This window comes from Mandrillus leucophaeus, unplaced genomic scaffold (assembly GCF_000951045.1).
Source record: "Mandrillus leucophaeus isolate KB7577 unplaced genomic scaffold, Mleu.le_1.0 Scaffold60, whole genome shotgun sequence".
Taxonomy (NCBI): domain Eukaryota; kingdom Metazoa; phylum Chordata; class Mammalia; order Primates; family Cercopithecidae; genus Mandrillus; species Mandrillus leucophaeus.
Window position 1 is genome coordinate 5,737,413 of NW_012106475.1, and position 20,833 is coordinate 5,758,245.

General features: G+C 41.8%; 1 protein-coding gene across 3 annotated transcripts in view; it reads left to right on the forward strand.

The window, feature by feature from the left end:
- TRIM9 (tripartite motif containing 9) overlaps positions 1-12,784 on the forward strand; it is a 115,375-nt gene extending 102,591 nt beyond the window's left edge. For 2 of the 3 annotated variants that reach the window (XM_011999742.1, XM_011999743.1), the window contains 3 exons: positions 5,900-6,203; positions 8,455-8,617; positions 10,694-12,784. In XM_011999742.1, the coding sequence (XP_011855132.1) occupies positions 5,900-6,203; positions 8,455-8,617; positions 10,694-10,756 (530 nt within the window). In that variant the 3' untranslated portion in view covers positions 10,757-12,784. Of the gene's footprint in view, positions 1-1,867; positions 2,057-4,577; positions 4,620-5,036; positions 5,061-5,899; positions 6,204-8,454; positions 9,221-10,693 lie in introns of those variants that run through there. The other variant, XM_011999741.1, reaches the window with a different exon arrangement.
- Positions 12,785-20,833: the final 8,049 nt, after the last annotated feature.

The following is a 20,833-nucleotide window of genomic DNA, read 5'->3' on the forward strand; positions in this document are numbered from 1 at the left end:
ACAACATGGCAAAACCCCATTTCTACAAAAACTAGAAAAATTAGCTGGGCATGATGGCTCACGCCTGTAGTCTCTGCTACTCTGGAGGCTGAGGTTGAAGAATCACTTGATCCAGGAAGCAGAGGTTGCAATGAGCTGAGATCGTGGCATTGCATTCCCACCTGGACAACAGAGTGAGACCCTGTCTCAAAAAATAATAAATAATGCATAATAAATAAATAAATAAATAAAATCTTGTATTGACATAAATATGGTTGTAAATGCCCTAGCTCCTTAAAAGAAGCCCATGCCGGTTTGTGGCGCTTGGGTGTTGTATTTTGAATTTTTCTATTACACTCAAAGGCTAATTTCCCCTTAAGATGATCACAACAAATAATTTTTGATTTATCATATCTGAAGAAAGAAATGATAATACATGATATTAAGTCATTCAAACCGTATGAAGTTTAGGTAGAAGAAAACTTAAATGTATTCTTAGTGGGAACACAAAGTCTTAACTCCATAAATAGCAATTCCTTTTCTGGGAGATCTGGTTTATACTTTTATTTTTTAAAAGTCATCCCCCCACAGATAAGTCTAAAGCCTGAAAAGCTAACTTTAGTGTTGTGAGTGCAGAGGCTGACTCTTGGAGGTATTAAATTAAAACTTGCCAACGCCCTCGTTCTGAGTTCTTCACATAGGATCATGTTCTACACACATACACACTCCGGTTATTTTTGCTTGAACATGCAGAGTAGCATTTTGATAGAAGTGTATGTCCAGCAAAGAATTGCTGGTAACTGATTCAAACCAGAAAAACATTCACAGAAATACCCCCTGGTCACAAAAACGAAATTATTATTTCAATGAGAAGAAAGTTCCTTTGTGATTGTGGACATAGAATATTACCTTCCTACCGTCTGTATTTCCTAAATTATTGCTATTAGACTGAATATTAAGAAGGCTTCAATTGGTGAAAGATCCATCTCTGACTAGACCACACCATGCATAGAACCAGCTATTGTTTGACAAAATAGAAAGGAGCAATTTTAGTAATTTAGAGAAACTAACTCATGCCCTTCTAAAACCAGATCAAATAATTGTTAAGTCTTTAGTCTGATATAATAATGATCTTCAGGCCAAACCTGACCATCTGAACAGAAACAGACATTTTGCCACCAATGCACCTCACCACTGCCTACAGTCTGTTTATCATTAGAGAAACAAAGATGGTCAAGTGACATCCCTAGAGTCTGATCCTAATTCAGAAACAAAGGTAAGGCTCCTTCCCTGCTTACTTGTCCAGCCCTGTCTTCCTTAGACCACCCCACATTTCCTCCCCTATTCAAAGACAGAGTCTGGAGTGTGCTGGTGTAGAAAAATCAGCTCATCCATCTAACAGAAAAATACACATTAGGAGAGAAAGGGGAAAATATGGAATAGGAAACAGTTTGTAAAAAATCACCATCTCTTAAATAGAAACCTTTTGAGAGACCATTGTTGAGTAGGTAGTAACTCCCAGGACAACTGAAGGTAAAATAATATCCCCTTGGTCATCAATAGGTAAAATTTGCCTTTACATTTTATACATTCACTAAAAATATTTTATTTAATTAAAAGGAAACCTTCCAATTTTCTACCACTAAAAATTGGGAGAAAATGACAACAATCGCCTATGATGTTGGAGGTGTCCTCTGGTCTTGGGTCCTGATCTGCCGAAAATTCCCTCCCTGCCCCCAGGCACGTTGGCTTTGTAAATGCCTGAGTGTGGCACCCTGTGGGAAAGATGAGGCTTTGTATGAATGCATTGTTAAGGCAGGTCTTGGGGAACCATGCACGGGGACATAGCAGACTTCTGATCTCTAGTTTGCATTGATCTTACATTTAGACACAGATTCAGAAGAACAGACCCTCCCTTTTCCAGTGCCTTCGGAAAGATTGCCGCTCCGTAGAATGAGTCCTTTCTCCTCCACCCTTAATCTACAACCCAGCTTCCCTGGGAGATCCTACTTTGATTTCCGATCCTCACCCCACCAGCTGAGCTTGCATTCCTCTTTACAGTCTCTCAATGCACCGGGTGAGCTGAGCTCCTCAGACCTTTCCCCTTGATCTCTGTGCCTTGAAGGCATCTCTGAAATGCGTGTTTTGTTCTTGCCATTCATGTGTGTGGTGAGGGGGATGAGCTAGTCTCTGTGTCTGTGGCCTGCTTCCGGTATGAGGAGCATCGGGATGGTGGAGCTTTGTGGTGTTCTTGTTTGTGTGGTGCAAGGAGCAACCATGGAGCTGTGGTCTATGTATAACGGCATCAGAAAGTGATGAGTGAAGTTACTCTTTTTGCACAAGCTGGTACCACCATGGATAACCCGCTCTGTCATCACATGCAGTGGCATAGCACGGCACAGGTGCTAGCTGAGTGGAGGCCGTGGCAGTAATGTTTGCAGCCCTTCTGTATCCAGGAAACCAGCGGTGTCTGGGAGACTGGATCAGTGCATCCAGCCTGGAGTGGTCTGATTAAACATAGACTCAAGAGATCTTTATTGACAAAGTAAAATAAAAGTAAAAACACACCAACAGCAGAAAGCATCCTATAAAGCAGGCAATCCAAAGAGCAGAAAGTGAAAGCATTTTCTGCAAAAGCCTGTGCTCACTGCTAGGACAGTGGGGCTCCTGGCTGAGTGTTTTCCTAGCAACGGGGTGGGATCACTGCTGGCTGGATTAGAAACCCTTAACTCCTAATGCCTAATGACCAAAGATCTGAGTAATCAAAAAGTCTGGCCTCCTGGAAGTTTCCCACAGCCAAGCCGGTTGTGACAGAGCCTAAGGCTGATTGCAGCAAAGCTAGACTTGTGTTCCTTTGTAGCGAACACTGCCTAGCAAATAGAATCTTAAAATATCTAAGATGCAGACCTATTTGATCTCTTCAGGACTATATTGTAATCATGGATACACATGATGCACATTTCACATTTCCAAAGGTTTCTTTTGTTTTTTATTTTATTCTTTTTGCTCATCCCACATTCTGGAATGAAGAAGGCCACAGCATGACAGTGCAAAAAGGATGCGGGGACTTCAAGCTCTCTTTAAAATGACATTTTTCTTTGTGCTTTTATGTTTCTTATTGTTTTTCTGTGCACTATGGCTTCCCAACATGCTTTGTTATGAAACTCTTTTCCCTTGTGTCTAATGTACTGAAATATTGTTACAGTCTTTGTAATGTATATTGTCTCAAGAATAAAATGAAATGTGAGTTTTGGGATATTTGATGGGTGTATTTAAGAGCATTATTCTAGTTGTATTGTTGAATCTTAAATGTGTGATAATGTGTTTAAAATAGTGTAAAAAGATTTCAGAATATTTGTTTTGAAAAAAAGTTGCACAAGGCATGATTCATTTAAAAGTTTTTAAAGCCCTAATTCAGATTCTACAAACTTATTTCCAAAGTTGAATATGAGAGTCAGTTTTAAAACTCCAGGTGTTCCATACTCATTATGCTCTAACACATGAATAGGAATTGAAGTGATAATTGATAGAAACGAAACATAAAAATCAGCCATGAGATGGGAGGAAATGATTCTCTTCCATGTGAATTCATCCCAGAGAAAAGCAAACTAACCAAAAATAAGATCATAATTTTTGTATTTTGTTTTTAACTCAACCATTAGTCCTTTTTTATAGTAAGTTGCTTTTTTAATTCTTGTAAAATTCTTTTAAGTCAGCACGTTATCCTGCAAATGTTTTAGGAATTAGCATATAAAGGCCTTACTAAATAGAAAAATAAATTAAATGATCCTTTCTTTATCCCCCAGTGTTCATCAAAACCACATTTTCTAGATCAGTCCTCGACACCACTAGAAATTGTAGATCACACAGCTTTGAACATTTTAAGACTAGGCAGTCTTCCTCCACCCAATGTAGTTTCTCATGGGGTACAGGTATCCAAATCTTAGGGAAGGGAGAGGGTTGAAAAAGTTCCACAGGGGATTCTAATATATCTCTGAGACCACACTCACTTCTACCATCCCACCTCCCCTCCCTCAGGTGAGAAGGGTCTTCTCTCCTAAGAAGGAGAGGAGGTAGTTTTAACACATTTGTCATATTAATAATAAGATGTATATATTAACAAATGGATTACATTACACATTTAGTTATATTTAATTTGGGCTCAAGTCACAATGAAGACCTTTTGGCATAACCAGAGTCAGAAGTGCCTAGAATAGTGAGAGCAGAATTTTATCAAAATCCAGTGATTTCTCCATTTCAATTAAGCACATTTTCCTCATTTTTAAAACAGCTAGCCTTCTTACTGTGGGAACTTTAGAGGAAAAGATTGAACTTGGAAAGATGAAAAATTCAGCTACAGAGTTCAGGATCAACTGGAGGAGGATTTATTAAATGGTAAAAAGATGTGCTTTTCATTTTAGAAGCGCAGAGAGGCAGTTTTTTACCCAACAAAGTAAACTAATATAAAAAGGGCTTTGTTTTTTCATGGATCAGGCCTCTGGTATCTATATTCAACTGGTGCTTTTTAAGTGTATACAAGTAATTTTTATCAACCTGGTTGTTGTTTCATAGCGTTGATGTGTAGTATCTCTTTGTAGGATGCAATTTTGAGACACAATCTGCACCTTACTCTCAATTAGGCAAGTATACCTATTGTAATTGTTATCTTTTACTTACGTGATTGATGTGCTCAATTTCCTTCACAAAATAAATAGCGGCAGCTTGTCTTATATCAATAAAATTGTCTAGTTGTCATTCTAACCCTGTTATAGCAGTTTCTCAAACTCTTAAAAAATGGAAAAGATGCCTGTAGTTTTTAATGTGATGCCTCAAAGCTTACTTTTTCCCCGATTTTCTTATACATCAATGCACAGCACTCTTTATGAGCACTAAATGTGGGTAAAGGTACAAGTCAGAGAGCACCTGTTTAGTATATGTGATGTTTTAAATTGAGTCCTTTTGGGGTACTAGTCTGTCAGGAGAGACACGTTTTCTTATCCATGTCAATTTTGCTTCCTATCTCTCTCCCCCATGCCTTTCACTTGGAATGACAACAGTTGACATTAAAAAGCTGTTGGCAGGTATGCAATAACCTTATTCTGTTACCCAATAGCAAAGATCAAAGTGCATGTGAGGTGTCTCACAGATTCAATAAATCAGCAATTACATCTCTCGAGTGTGATATGTATAGGTGGCATTTAGAACTTGGGGCGTAACAATGTGTACAAAGACATCATTCTATCTGCACCTAATGTCCGAAATACCTACTGCTCCAGCAAAATTTCTGACGTGTATTAGTTTCAGGAGTAGCACGCAAACTGTGTTTTTTAAGTTATGCAGACAGCAACCTGTCCTACATAGAGTCACAATCACTCATGAAAATTAATTTATGTTGCTTATAGCTTCGCAGCTTATGAGCTTTCACTAGAGCCAAGGAAAACTTCAAAGCAACTAGATGTTAGCACTTCTGCTGAAGGGATATTTCCTGATTTCACTCCATGTGTTTTATCCCTCCTCCATCTAGGACTCTAGCTCCTAGCCTCCCCGCCTCAGGGGTTACACAGGCATCTTAGCGCATCCCCTCTCCCTTTATGTCTCTGGTGCACTGTTCTGCCAGTCACCAGGTGAAGGGACTTGCACCTTCCAAAATCGATGCCACTTCACTCCCGGATCACCTGGTTGGGAGTGCAGTCTGAGCCAGGTAACCCCTGCTGAATCGGTCGTGTGTCCTCCGTCTGCTTCTGGTGCAGAGAGTACCAACTCCCAGGACGTGCCCCTGTCTGCCCTGGCCCTGGACGCCTCCTTCCTGCATGGCAGCATGAAAACGCTACACAACGCTCCTCACCCGCCCAGGAGTATGTTTTGGTGCTGAGCTTGTTGGGTCTGTCTTAATAACCTGATTCCCTTCTGTTGTTCCCAGTGGCCTGGTTTGCTTTCGACCCTGGCTCGGCACACTCGGACATCATCCTCTCCAATGACAACCTGACGGTGACCTGCAGTAGCTATGATGACCGGGTGGTGCTAGGGAAGACTGGCTTCTCCAAGGGCGTTCACTACTGGGAGCTCACGGTGGATCGCTATGACAACCACCCTGATCCTGCCTTTGGCGTGGCTCGCATGGACGTGATGAAGGATGTGATGTTAGGAAAGGACGACAAAGCTTGGGCAATGTATGTGGACAATAACCGGAGCTGGTTCATGCACAACAACTCGCACACCAACAGGTACCCTGCAGCCCCCAAACCAAGCCTTCTTCACGTTGGCTTCTGATCAGGAGTGAGAGCCCCAGTTCAAAAACCTATTACATAGACCATATTAAGGAAATCAAGCAGGTGGTCTACATTAAGTAGCACAGGCAGTCTATGAGCCTCAGCTGAGTCCATGCTGGTGGTTTACTTTTTGTATGATGATAGAGACTTGAGTACTTTCCTAATCCCTTCATTGCTGTATTTCACCCATGGCTGGAAACTAAGAATCCCGATAGATATCCATTATAAGAAAACAATCCAGGATGCTGAAACAGGCAGACCTACAACTTATCAGAAAAGCACTTTTGGACAAATTACTTCGTTTTTTTGAACCTCAGTTTCCAAATCCATCAAATTCGTATAATAAAATTTTTCCATGTGGGAATCTTCTGAAGACTAAATGAAATATGTGAAAATGCCTTACATTGGAAGCACCTGAAAATAGTAGCCATTGTTCTTATTACGATTCATTAAACTAAAGCTTATGGGTGCCAATTTGAATGACTTTTTACTTAAAGAGAACTCTCTTATTACTGTATTAATTCAGAGCACCCAGTTTGCTAAGGAAAGGAAATATAGTAATCTCCTTGAAGTTTTCTTCTACCACCAAAATATAGATAATTATAATTGAACACATACTATAATGGATTTCCTTTCTCATTTGATTGTGTTCTTCAAATGTATTTTTCACAAATTTCCTAGGCAGAGAAATTTCTAATGTGGACCCTGATCCACCTTATGCTCCAAGATTTCCCCAGGATACATTCTCATTAGTGTCTCTGAAAAAAAAAAAAAAATACAGTAGTGTTCAACCAGATCAAAGGGAAAGCAAGTCAGACAGTGGTAGGATAATTGGACTCCACTGTTTTATCTTTTTCTGTATGCTCATCACTGACCCTTCTCCAGCCTGTAGACTCCTAAAGCCTCCTTTTCCCTTGGATAGTTTCTATAGCTCAAGTGTGTATTATTCGCTGTCACTTGAAGTGAACACACACACCATTTCACCATGAAAGCAAATCCTACTGGATGTAGATAAGTGGTTATCTTCAGTGATTGGCATTTTGGGGAACTCTCTGTCAATAGATTCCCAGTGCTATCACCCAAATGCCACACTTACTTTTTCCCTTTTAGCATCTTTTTGAAGTGCAGGAGTGAATAATGACATAACCATCACACTGTGCAGAGAAAAACATTCTTAATGCTAAACACATCTGCTTGCATGCAAACTGCTTGTCACTTGTGCTTTCATTGTTAAACCTGTGAATTAACAAGAGGCAATTTGTAACCTGTCTTTTAATGACTATGTACAGTCTGTATCCTGCATGCAAGAGGAAATGAATGACACAAATTCCTGTGCTCTGCTGAGATGAGAATGAAGTTCAATATTGCTAGATCTCAAAAAAACAGGAAAGACAAATCTGATCATCCATGTTTAATGGCATTTTGTGAAACCATCAATTGAAGCATAAGACACAATTCTTTGTAAAATGGCATTTGTATGCAGGTTCCTTAAAATCACTACATCTCAGAGTATAATTATTTCACTGTACAGAGAAGAAGCCTCTTCTTCAGCGCTGTCATTTCACAGACAGCCTCTGAGTTCTTAATTCAAATGCAACAAGCGAAAAAATTACTATCCTTCTGGAATGAGTTTTTCTGTTTAATGGATAACATAAGGCCCCAAATCCAATTTCTCATGCATGTGGTTTAGGTGCAACCAAAGTGCTTCTTTATTTTGACTTTCAAATTAAGTCACTTTGTATTGAATGATATTTAATTTACACCATTTATACAAAGTGTGCAACATTCCTAGAGTCAGAGCTCTGATAGCCCAAAGGCGACTTTTTCCTGGTCTTTAATGTTTGGTTTTCTACTGCTGTGACTCAGTAGTAGAGACCCTAATGAATGAGTTCACGCTCAGCAACAGCAGAGCAACTCACAAGGGCGGATATCTCCCCCTAGGAAGTGAAAATTGATGGTGGCGGGAGGGAGCAAAAAATCATACTCTTTTTATATATAAAGCACAGATATACACACAGTACAGTACCAACAGGTATACAGTATATCTGCAGTATTAAAATTTATGTGCGAGGGATGATTAAGGAAAAGGTTTTGGGGTAGTGATGATTATAAACAGGTTGCAAGACACTGGTTTCACCACACAAAAGCGGGGAGCTTCTAGAGTGACCACAAGCAAGTGAACCCCCATTTTTTTCTTTTCCTACAGAACTGAGGGAGGGATCGCAAAAGGGGCCACAATTGGGGTCCTCCTCGACTTAAATAGAAAAAACTTGACATTTTTTATCAACGATGAACAACAAGGTCCCATAGCATTTGATAACGTGGAGGGCCTGTTCTTCCCTGCGGTCAGCCTGAACAGGAACGTGCAGGTAAGCACCCTGCCCCTGAGGTTAAACAGCTGTTGCTGGCTGCTAGTTCAAAGGCCGCCCAGGGCCGTACAGTCCAACCGGAGAGAGGGAAGCTGACAGCGTAAGGCCCAGACCAAGACATGAAGGAGAGGAGGAGAGAAAGGGATCAGCCTTGACAACTGCTATTATTCCACGCCAAACATAATCATCTTCTTTATACTTGGACACAGAGTGGTTAATAGCACATAGGAAACTGGAGTTCTCTTCATGATTGGCTAATGATCATCCCTGTAGCTCTAGTTTCACCTCTAAGTAGAAATGAAAGCCTTTAACCAACTGGCATGAAAACAAATGGAATGACTTAAAGCTCCAGGAGTGCCTGGGAAGAGGTGAGGTTGTAAGACTGACACTTTAGTATCGTTATCAGAAAATCTGAGCATCTTCTCTGCACTCTTGTTTGGCTCTGTTAGGTCCTAAGGAGTAGAAAACATAGTCCCTACCTACAAGTTAGTTAATTATTATTTATTATAGAATAAAACAACAGCTTCTTATTCATTCAGGAAATATCTATAGAATGCCTTTAATGTGCCAGGCACAGTTAAAAGTGTTTGGGATACATCAGTGAAAAAAAAAAAAAAAAAAAAAACAGATAAAACTCTTGCCTTCATAGAACTTACATCCTAGTGATAGGAGATAGACAATAAAAAGTCAGCATAATCACAATGTTAATCAGATGGTGTGTCGGAAGGTGATTAGTGCAGTGGAGAAAAGACCAATGGTAGGGTAAAGGGTTCATGAGTGCTGGGGTTGGGGCGGGCAGCCGCAGTCTTAAATAGGATGGTCAGTGTAGGCAGGGCTTATTGCAGTTACCGGTGAGCTGAGCCTTAAAGGAGTGAGGGAGTGAGTTGCATGGAGCCTTCCAGACTGAGGGAATAGCCTGTGCACAGTTTCTAAGGCATGAGGGTCCTTGCCTGGGCAAGGAATGGTGGAGAGACCCTTGGCCTGGGGCCAGAGGGGGACCGGAGCCATGCATGGAGGAAGAGCTGTGCCCTGCCAGCCGCTGTCAGGGCTTAGGGTTTCACTTCCCTCCTGAGCTGGGCCTCTAATCAGCAACTATGAGCCTCATTCCACAAATGGTTGTCTTAAGATAGGGCTTGAGAATTACAACACTACAGATGACTTTTGCCCTACCCAGTACCAGCCTTGGAAACTATTTATAAAAATTCGTTGTTGTGTTTCAGTATGTGCAGTAACACTGATTGCAAACTAGCAGCCCCTGCCCTTCTCTCTTCCTGCAAGGAGATGGGGTTTTCTGGAAGGCTGGAATCTAATCTTTCAGAGTTCAGCCTCTACACTTTAAGAAAAACCATAAATTACCCTAGAAGCGAGTCTCAGAAAGACCTCATTCAGGGATTTTCACATTAGCCATTTCCCTTTCAAAGAATTTTATACTAGATACTCTTCAGGGGTTTTCAGGACCTTTTGATTATCTGTTGATAAAGACTCTTGGGCTGGAGAAGACAGGGACAAGAACTGCATGAAATGGTTCTAGTTTTATCCATAGCTATCCACTGAGGTTTGGGGATATACAGAAATTGGTGAAATAGTATAATGTCATGTTTTTTCACAACTGGCAATCATCTGTGCAACCCCAGAAAGAAATGTTTGCCCTAATTGGAATAACTAGTGGACAAGTAATAAGGGAAGGGTCTGCGAATCGGTCCTGTCTCTGCGAATCGGTCCCCTATCCATGGATTTGGCAGTGGTCACTGTTGTGTGGCCAGCAGGCTCCACTACCTGAAAACCAAGCCTATGTCTTCAGTTGTAAGGAACACAATCTCCCCGGAATCCTTTAAAAGAGGCAGGTGACTGAGAACCATATAATCAAATGTCACCAGGATTTGAGAGCCCGCCATGGTGAGCAGCCTCTTACCATAGGCAGGATTCTTCTTGAATTCCCTTTAATGCCCAGTAGCCTAGATGTTTAAAGAGAAGCAAACAGAACACTTTTTGAGTTAGGGACACACCCACGGTGCACTGTGTAAAGGGACAGGGGGTTGCATGATGTGTCTCAGGACTCACAGTCTCATTCCCCAGGTCACGCTGCACACTGGGCTGCCAGTCCCCGACTTCTACTCCAGCAGAGCATCAATAGCCTAAGGATGTGCCGTGGAGGCACCAGCTGCCTGTTCTTACCTCCGCCTGCGAGAACCACAGCAAGGAGCTCAGCCAGTCGTGGTGGGGTGCAGAGTTGGCAGGAGCAGGAGAAGGAGGAGAGAAAAGCTGGTCCTCTACAGTCTTCACACCCACAGCTCTGCCTTTTTCCCTTTCAACCTCTCCTCTACTGTCATGCCTGCTTCTGCTTCCATGTCCAACAATTCTAACCAACAAAAGACCTAGACAGTCCACCACGTCACTTGGTTCCCACTCCCAGATTTTGCTTTTATTTAACTTAATTTTTTATGTAGGTGAGTTATATTTTCTTTCTTTTCTGATCAGCTTTTTGGTGACTTACTGGACATGCACTGCCAGGAGAAAATTCTCCTGCTAACTTTTTTTCTTAAGCTTTCTATCAAACAATGAGGTTATAGGGGGAGGTAGGGAAGAATGAGCTGAATTTGTAGCATACAGCTTATCTCCTAAAATGTTCTTGCCCTGTTACCTCTCCTGTAGTGTTAGCTCTGCAGAGCTCAGCTTTGGGAGAGTGAATCTATCACCGAGAAGTTTTACTACTCATTGAAGCACAAAAATATCTGCTACACAGGTTCACATCAGGGTAGGATCATTAGGATGGCCCTGTAATTAGGATAGGCCAGAAACCCTGGCCATTGTATAAAACTGGAAAGTCTCTAAGACACAGGCAAACCAGGGGACTCAATGATTTGGTTCGTTTATTTAATACAAGCTTTTAATTGAGAACCTACTATTGACCAGGCACTGTTCAAGACACTAGAACATTATGTTCTAGACACTGTGGGGACACAGTGGTGAACAGACAGGCGTAGTCTCTGCCCTTCAGAGCTTATATTCCAGTAGGAGAAAAAGCAAAAATAAAATAATTACAAATTGTCATATGTACTAGAAGGGAAATGGGCAAGGGTCAAAGAGGCTCATGGGCAAGATCTTTCAGGCTTCCTAGAATGATGCTAAAAATCCACACATTCTGGGCATAGCACCAGAAATGTACCAACTCAATGCCCTTTCAGCTGCGCTATTTAATTATGGTACCTGCTGCCACTCATCGCAGAGCCCTTCTTGGTAGAAATGATGTCAGCATTCTTATTTGCTGATGCTGCTATGATACCACGCCTTAAAAATTGAGAGCTGAAAAAATAAAGAGTGACCAGAGGGCAAAGGACCCATTCTCAGTAATGGGGGATCTTGAGTTGCAGTCCACAGCATTCACATTCTCAGGATAAACATGCTTGTCTCCATTAGACTATCTGTGCCTGTTCTGAATGAAAAATCCATCCACTCTGCTGCCATTCACAGCCTAATTTTCTGGAGTAGTCCAAATAATGTTTGGAAAAACGTGGGGTTGTATGTCATTACTATGACTGATAGCAGAATAATAATGCATCTTACTTCTATATAGAGATAGACTTACATAGGTTACCCTTGAAATTCGTTAGTTTGACGTGAAGTTTTAGGAAAGGTAGGACCCAGAAAGAAGTTCTAATTAGTTGTCTAAATATTTTTCAGTGAGCCAAGAAATTCACCATGACAAAGCAAGAATAACAAATAGAAGGGAAGAGGTGGGATGGGAAAGCTAACAAAATTTTGGCAAAAAGGAATATATGTAAATAGCTAATTATTTACTTTTGTGCTTACTTTATTTAGATTAGTTCTATCAGTTACAATCTTTTTCTAGTTAAGTGTACCTAATTTATGGAATGGGTGCTATCCTGTTTATGTGCGTCTTGGTTTTTCTTGTGGCTACAGAAAAACTGTTGCAGGACAACACTAGTTTGATATTTGATTTACTCTCCAATGAGACTCGATGGCTGGGCCGTGGTAGACTCATAGTTCCTCTTGTTCTTTATTAAATTCATCCTGCTAATTAGATTTCTAGTGACTTGTAACATGTAGTTTACACTGAATTGCAATTACAGATGCATACAACTACTATACTAGAAAAAAATTGTCATTTCTGGTGTGCCAATAAATGATTTTTATGAGAGAACAAAATGTCTCTAGAATGTCTTAGTTTTTCTCTACTGGGGATGACAGTTCACCTTTGTCAGAGCGATGTTTCTTCAGCACAGTCTCATTGGAAAGGCCCCCAGATCTCTGGAGGGCTTGTGTTCTTTCCCCTGTTTCCTTGGGCATGTGGCACTGCTTTTTGGTTTTACTCATCTGAAATTTAACCTCATGTGAAATGTCCAGTGGAGATGTTTGGGGTCTGCCTCCAAGCACTGGGGATTTACTTCCTTTTTTTTTTTTTTTTTTTTAGACGGAGTCTCGCTCTGTCACCAGGCTGGAGTGCAGTGGCACAATCTTGGCTCACTGCAATCCCACCATCCCACCTCCCGGGTTCAAGCAATTCTCCTGCCTCAGCCTCCCAAGTAGCTGGGACTACAGGCACATGCCACCACGCCGAGCTAATTTTTTTGTATTTTTAGTAGAGACAGGGTTTCACCATGTTGGCCAGGATGGTGTTGATCTCTTGACCTTGTGATCCGCCCGTCTCAGCCTCCCAAAGTGCTGGGATTACAGGCGTAAGCCAACGTTCCTGGTCTACTTTATTTTTTAAAAGCCACAAATTTGGCTTGCAATTTTATAGTACTGCAAAACAGAGTTTCACTAACTTTCAAACCTAGCTCCTTTAACATTTCTTTGAATGGTGAAACAATACCATTGTTTTTAAATAATTACAACATTATTCATCTACCTAACGTTAGCCACTAAAAAGAACGCTTTGTTTCTTGATTAAAGGTAAAACATTACCTACAAATATATGGTCTGAGTTATAACCTCACAGAGTGGAAGAGTACACAGTTGGTAGCTGCTACTGCTCTCTGTTCATTCCAGTTTCTGCACATTCCTCTTTCTGTCATAGAATCCTTGGGGTGTCACTTCACCAGCCAAAAACCTCTGTGGCTGTCAGCGCCTTCTGTCTGAGTACTGCCTGCACCTGCTGGGCTCGTTCTGCCCACTCAGCCTGGCAGGTTGCGCTCAGCTCACACTACCAGCCTGGATCCCACACCTGCCAAGGGTGAGTCAGCCACAGAATGGCAAGGGATGTGTGGGCAAGTGAACTCTGGGTCTGGCCACTGCACACAGCCAGGCATGCCGATTGCTGCGGGAGGGCAGGCAGCTCCAAGCTCTGGCACAGATGTTGGCTCTGTAAGAGGCTATGGCTGGACCAGATGTACTGCACACAACTTCCACTACAGGAACATGCATCTGGCTGAAGGGTATGTGGTGGCATCCAGAAGCTTGGAGACACCAGGAACCACAGAGCCCCAAAGAGGGTGTCACAGCCCTGGCTCCGGCTGTGACACCGGAGTATGGGCTCCCAGAAGAGCCACACCTCTTCTCTCCTTCTCATCACCTGCAACATGGCAAGCTGAGGGTGGCATCTGAGGGTTTCAGCCCTGTTTGTGTTACAGCTCTTTCAGTCCCACCATTCAGCAGGTCCCAAGTTCTTGTCCTGTACCCAGGAAGAATGAGGTACATGGACAACTGGAGGGTGAGCAAGGCAGAGAGGAGCTTCACTGAGTGACAGAACAGCTCTCAGGAGACCTGAAGTGGGTAGCTCCCTCCACAGACAGGTGACCTTGATGTCTGTGCAGACCCCAGCAGAGAGGAGACCCAGAGTGGGTAACTCCTTTCTGCTGGTAGTGTCAACGTCTGGCTGAGCCCAGGGTTTTTATGGGCTCAGAAGGAAGGAAGTGTGTACTGATCGATCCATAGGCAGCAATGGAAGGGCCTGGAAAAAGCATCATCAGTTCTTACTCTGGGCCACGGACTTGCCCCAAAACTGGCAGCCTGGCCCCCAGGCTTCAGGCCATCCCTTGCTTGAAGGTAGCAGTTTCACCAGGGACCTGCCCTTTTCTGTCCAGGAGCATAACTGTCTCCTGCCGCCATCAACATGCCTTCCACAGTACCCAGGATGTTCGTGCTGAGGGGTGCCTGCAGGCCTGCACTGAGCTGTCTTCAGCTCCACCTCAGCCTTCCTCCCATGCTCATCAGCACCCAAAGTCCAGAGGGGGCTGAGGCGTCAGAAGGCTGGTGCACACGCACACCTGGGGGCGGTTCCGACAGCACCTGGGCTTGACCACAACTTTGCTCCAGCCCGGAATGGGCACCAGGAGCAAGGAGAGGCCAGGGAACAGGAGCAGGTACTTCTAAGCCCATGGGTAGAGGGGAGTTTCCCAGGCCCCAAGAGCACAGGGATGCCCAGGTCCAGAGTTATGGCTGGGCTGCTGTAGCTGCGCCTGGTAGCATGGGGCTTTCGCCCTGCCAACTCAGTAGAGAGCAGGGCTCTCGCCTGTTCCCAGTCCCTACTGGCTCCAACAAGCACACAGCCCCAGGCTCACCTTGCCCCCTGCAGCCAGAGCCTTTGCAGCAGTGGCTCCAGGTGGGCCGCTGGCACCATCATTTCCACTCTACCATGATACTTTTTTCTTCTTCCTCTGTTGGTCTCTTCTCTCTATCTCTCTTCTGGTTTTCTGCTCTTGTTTACTACCTAATGGAACACATTACTTATGTTTTACTCTTCTCGTGGTACTAAAGTTAATGGAACTTCTGATTCCCCATATTTCCTTATAGGAGTGATTAAGTGATTTGCAAGAAATCATTGTATTTTCTAGAAATGAGGTCCCTTTATTCCTCCCTCTACTGTGGGCATTAATCTTTTGCCTATCTACTCAACTCACTGAGAAGAAAGGAGGGCTTGCTGTTGAATCCAGATTTCTGACTATGAATCAAGGGAACTATAATAAACAAACAAATTATCTGGTCACACTACCTTATTATTTATATGAGCACACTAAAGACACCTGTATGTATTTCTCAAAATACGTGCTGGCCATTTCCACTAAGGCTGGTGTTTAGGGAAGCTTGGATCTGGCATAATACATCACATACAACTGAGGCTACCTAAATGTTGTGTTTATCTGAAGAACCAACTTTTTGGATAAACACAGAATTTGGAGTACTAAATATGAGTGAACAAAAAAAGCAACTAAATAGATGTACAGAAACCTCAGTCTAGGCCTTTCAATTTGTTACTTCTTCACCCTACCGTAGCTGTGTGAAGAGAAACTATAGAAACAGATGTGTGGGCCACTGGGAAAAAAGAAAAAGGATCAACATTTTATCAAATTTCCAGTACAGAATTAGATAGTGGTGGTGGTTGCATAATCTTGTGAATCTACTAAAAACCACTGAAATATATACTTTAAGAAGGTGAATTACATGACATGTAAATTATATCTTAATACAAAAAGAAAAATTCCATGACAACATTCAAGTATCACTCAGTGGGAAGCAAAGTGTATGGACAGTGCAGGAGCGTTGTCTCAGGCCCCATCAGGCAGGATGCCATCCTTTGCCAGGGCTGTGTTGTAATGCGTTCACTGTGGGGCCATGTGAGACTGGGAGTCTAATGAGTTCTCTACTTCCAGCCTCCTTCAAATTACCCATAATAGTCTGCTCCTATTTCCCTAAACCTGTCCAGATGCAATAAGCTTCTCAATTTTCTAAAGCTCCTCTCCAACTTATATTTTATATTCTAAACCCTCCTGTATTATTCTTGTTCATACCTCATAGCCTTCTGTTTTCTTCCCTAATTAAATGGACCCATCTTTATCTTATCTAAACCCACTTCTAGAACCAAAGATTTATGGACTTTATTGATTTACTGTTAGGCTGCCATTTAACAAACAATTTTTAAGGAAAGATGGAGATATTAAATATGAACTACTCTACTCTCTGTTTCTGAACTGCATTTTCAACCTAGTAGTTTAATTAGTTTATAATGAGCAAATCACCTGCAGTAAATGAGGATCCTAATTTTTCCTTTTGTAATGCTGATTTTCATATGTGATCTCAATATATTTTCCTAATTGCCTGGCGGGCACTGTTTCTGTCAGATGTGAAGAAATAAGTCTGCAGGCTTATTGGTTGGGCAGGCTTGAAATGATGACTAGATGAAGGTTAATTGTAGCTTCTCAAGAGGTTGATTTTATCGTTGGCATTTTGGCAGAAATAAGAGGCTTTGCAGAATATGCAAACTTTATCTAGGTGTAGTGTTGTACTGAGACCTGATATACCAGCAGAAAACCACAAATTTCTTTATAGGAAAGAAATCACTCAGTCTTTAAAATTTCTGAGGTCCAGCCAAACCTCCATGCCACTATCAAATTCTACATCTTCAAGATTTCAAGGCATGCCAAGAATTAACACGTATGCTGAGGCTAAGCTAGCTATCATCCTAGTTAAGGGGACACTTTGCTTTGATATTAAGAGAATCTGAGCACCTGCCCTCCTTGCTTAGGGATGGGGAAAGAAAGAATCCCGAGGAATCAGATGAAACACTGAGTCTTTTTTTTTTTCCTTTTTTCTTTTCTTTTTTTTTTTTTTTTTGAGACGCAGTTTTGTTCTTGTTGCCCAGGGTGGAGTGCAATGGCACGATCTGGGTTCACTGCAACCTCTGCCTCCTGGATTCAAGCGATTCTCCTGCCTCAGCCTCCCGAGTAGCTGGGACTACAGGCATGTGCCACCAAGCCCAGCTAATTTTGTATTTTTGATAGAGGCAGATTGTCTCCATGTTGGTCAGGCTGGTCTCAAACTCCAAGGGGAGTTGGGATGTGAAATCAGGGACCCAAAAGAGTACAGGATACACAGGCGCACCCAGTGACCAGGCGATTCACATGCATCATACACCATGCTTTTTGTTTTGTTTTGTTTCCCTTTTTTACCTTTTTTTTCTCCTTTAGGCATCAAGTTTCATTTCTAAGCTCTTGCCGGGTGTCTGGCAGTAACCAAAGGAAGCTTTATAATAACTGGGGTACATTCCTAGTAAACAATGTCAAAGACACTGTAAAAGGAGAACAACTAAGGAACATCAGTTGTCCCACAAAATTGACCTGACCCAATCTGATGTTTTTCATGGTCTGACTCCTTCTAGAGCTAGAATAATAATAGCAATCACAATTTTATTTCTCAGATGCAAGCATTGTGTTTTGTGTTTTTCTTTTGAGAGACAGGGTCTCGCCTTGTCACTCAGGCTGGGGCACTGTGGCATGATGACAGTTCACTGCAGTGATCACAGTTCACTGCAGCCTCAAACTTCTGGGCTGAAGGCATCCTCCTGACTCAGCCTCTTGAGTAGCTGGGACTACAGGCACATACCTGGCACATACAGGCACACACCACTACTGGCTAATTTTAAAAAATTTTGTAGAGATGGACTCTTGCTATGTTGCCCAGTCTGGTCTTGAACTCCTCATCTCAAGGGATCTTCCTGCCTCAGGCTTCCAAAATACTGGGATTAAAGGCGTGAACCACCAGGTCCAGCAGGCTTTTTGTTTTGTTTTGCTTTGTTTTGTTTTTTACACCTTAACATCTCACAAATCAAGAAACATCTTAAAACATATGTCAAAAGAAACTCATCAGCCATGGATAGAGCGGTGGTTCTCAGCCTCCACTGCACACTGAAATCATCTAGGGAACTTTAAGAATACTGATGCCAGGTTACTAATTTAATTGGTCTAAGATGCAACCTGAGAATCTGGAACTTTGTAAGGTGATTCGAATGCGTGCCTAGGGCTGAAAGCCCAGAGGTAAGGAATGAGCGAGTAGTGTATACTCAGCAAAGTTGTTATTGCTTACACATTCGGAAAAACAATAAGATGGGGGGCATCATCTTATAACCAACAAAGTCGATGCCCCAAAATGTGAAGTCTTTCCATGTTCAGTGTCATGAAGCCAATACACAAAAATAAAATTGTCAAGTAGAGCAGACTTTATTCGATGGCCCTGAATTAAGAAGTGGAAGCACGGCTCACAAATCAACTTCTTGACTAGTGAGGGATGAGGGGTGAAAATAAAGTTTCTCTAACAAAGGGGATGGACATTAAAAATGAAAAGAGGGACTGGGCATGGTGACTCACACCTGTAATCCCAGCACTTTGGGAGGCCAAGGCAGATGGATCACGAGGTCAGGAGTTCCAGACCAGCCTGGCCAATACGGTGAAACCCCATCTTTACTAAAAATACAAAAATTAGCCAGGCATGGTGGCGCGCACCTGTAATCCCAGCTACTCTGGGGGCTGGGGCAGAAGAATCACTTGAAGCCGGGAGGAGGAGGTTGCAGTGAGCCGAGATGGAGCCACTGCACTCCAGCCTGGGCAACACAGCAATACTCTGTCTCAAAAAAAAGAAAGAAAGAAAGAAAAAGAAAAATGAAAAGAGGAAGATTCCGGTCTTTTCTGGAAATGGCCAGTGAACTTCCCAGAACTGGAGTTCCTTCCTTCTTTTCTGTCCTTTTATAACTTCTTCTGGTCATTGTCCTAGCAATTGTCACTGTTATGGTGCTGGTCAGAGTGTCATTTAGCATGGAAATGAGATTATAACGAAGCCTGAGTTTTTTTTGAAGTCATTTGCTCAGCTATTTTGGTTCTAACCAGTCTCAACTGTTCTGGTTACAAAGGGAACTTCTTATTGCAGGCATCCTGTTTCTTAAAGCAGTGTTAGGGCAGAGTAGAAATTCAGCTATGTCACAGAGGCATTACACCAGCTAACAATTTCGTCATTCTGTTAACTTCTGTTGAGTTATTTCCTTTGATAGCTGATAAACTTAAATTCACATCTTAATTATCACTTAAAAGGTCTTTTAAAATATTCCATTATAATGCAGTATAGAAATGAAAAAATATATTGTACATGCATAAAATTAATAATCATTCACTGGATAATATACAATTGAAATAATAGTTATACACTGGATAATATAATTAATAAAATTGTCAAGATGCTGACAACAAATCACAAATTTTTTAAATCTAGGAGAAGTTTTTGGGGCCAACTGATATGTCAAGAACTATCATTCAGATGTCTAAATCTGTCAAAAGCTTCCAGCTACTTCCCAGAAGCTCTTTACTTCCTATTATTTATAATTCAGTTAACAGTAGCAATACAAACAAAATAGCCAAAAGAGAAATGCAAAAAAAAAAAAAAAAAGAAAAGAAAAGAAAAAACAACACACATAATCCCACTGCATTCTTTAAATTATTCTGCAGCCTCACAAATATGATAACAAGGTCCAGATCTCGTGCAAGGGTAATCATTACATTACATATAACTGACAGTGGCCCTGCTTGACAGAGAGGTATTTGGGTCCCCAATTGTGTTTGTTAGTCTGAAGAGCAAAGTGGCATGTATTTTGGCAGATAATGCATGCTATTGTAAGTAGAGTTTTTCAAAGTGGTGTACATTAAATGTTGAACTTGGCTTTGGTTTTCTCCAAAAGAGCTATTTTTTTTTTTTTTTTTTTTTTTTTTTTTGAGAGGGAGTTTCGCGCTTGTTGCTCAGGCTGAAGTGTAGTGGTGTGATCTTGGCTTACTGCAACCTCCACCTCCCAGGTTCAAGCAATTATCCTGCCTCAGCCTCCTGAGTAGCTGGGACTACAGGTGCGTGCCACCATGCCAGGCTAAGTTTTTTATTTTTAGGAGACCGGGTTTCACCATGTTGGCCAGGCTGGTCTTGAACTCTTGGCCTCCCAAAGTGCTGGGATTACAGGTTTGAGCAACGGCGCCCTGTCAAAAGAGCTACTATTAAACCAGTGGAGCATCATACAATCTCTAACTAGAACTTCTTACAATTGAGAAATCCAATCACTCATTATATCCGCAGATTCCACATGGGTGCATTCAAACAAGCTTGGGTTGAAAATATTGAGAAGGAAATAAAAAAACAAGAAAAATAATACAAATAAAAGCAATACAGCATAACTACTATTTACAAAGCATTTACACTGCATTAAGTATTATAAGTAATCTAGAGATTTAAAGTATATAGGAGGATTTGCATATGTTATATGCAAATGCTACACCATTTTATATCAGAGACTTAACTATCTGTGAATTTTGGTATCCCAGGGGGGTCCTGAAACCAAGGCTTCATGGATACAGAGAGATGACTGTGCTCTAATAAGTTGCCAAATATTGAATCTTATTGTTTTCCAGGCAAGGTACCAAGGGCTTTTAGTGATTCATCTTACTTACCCTT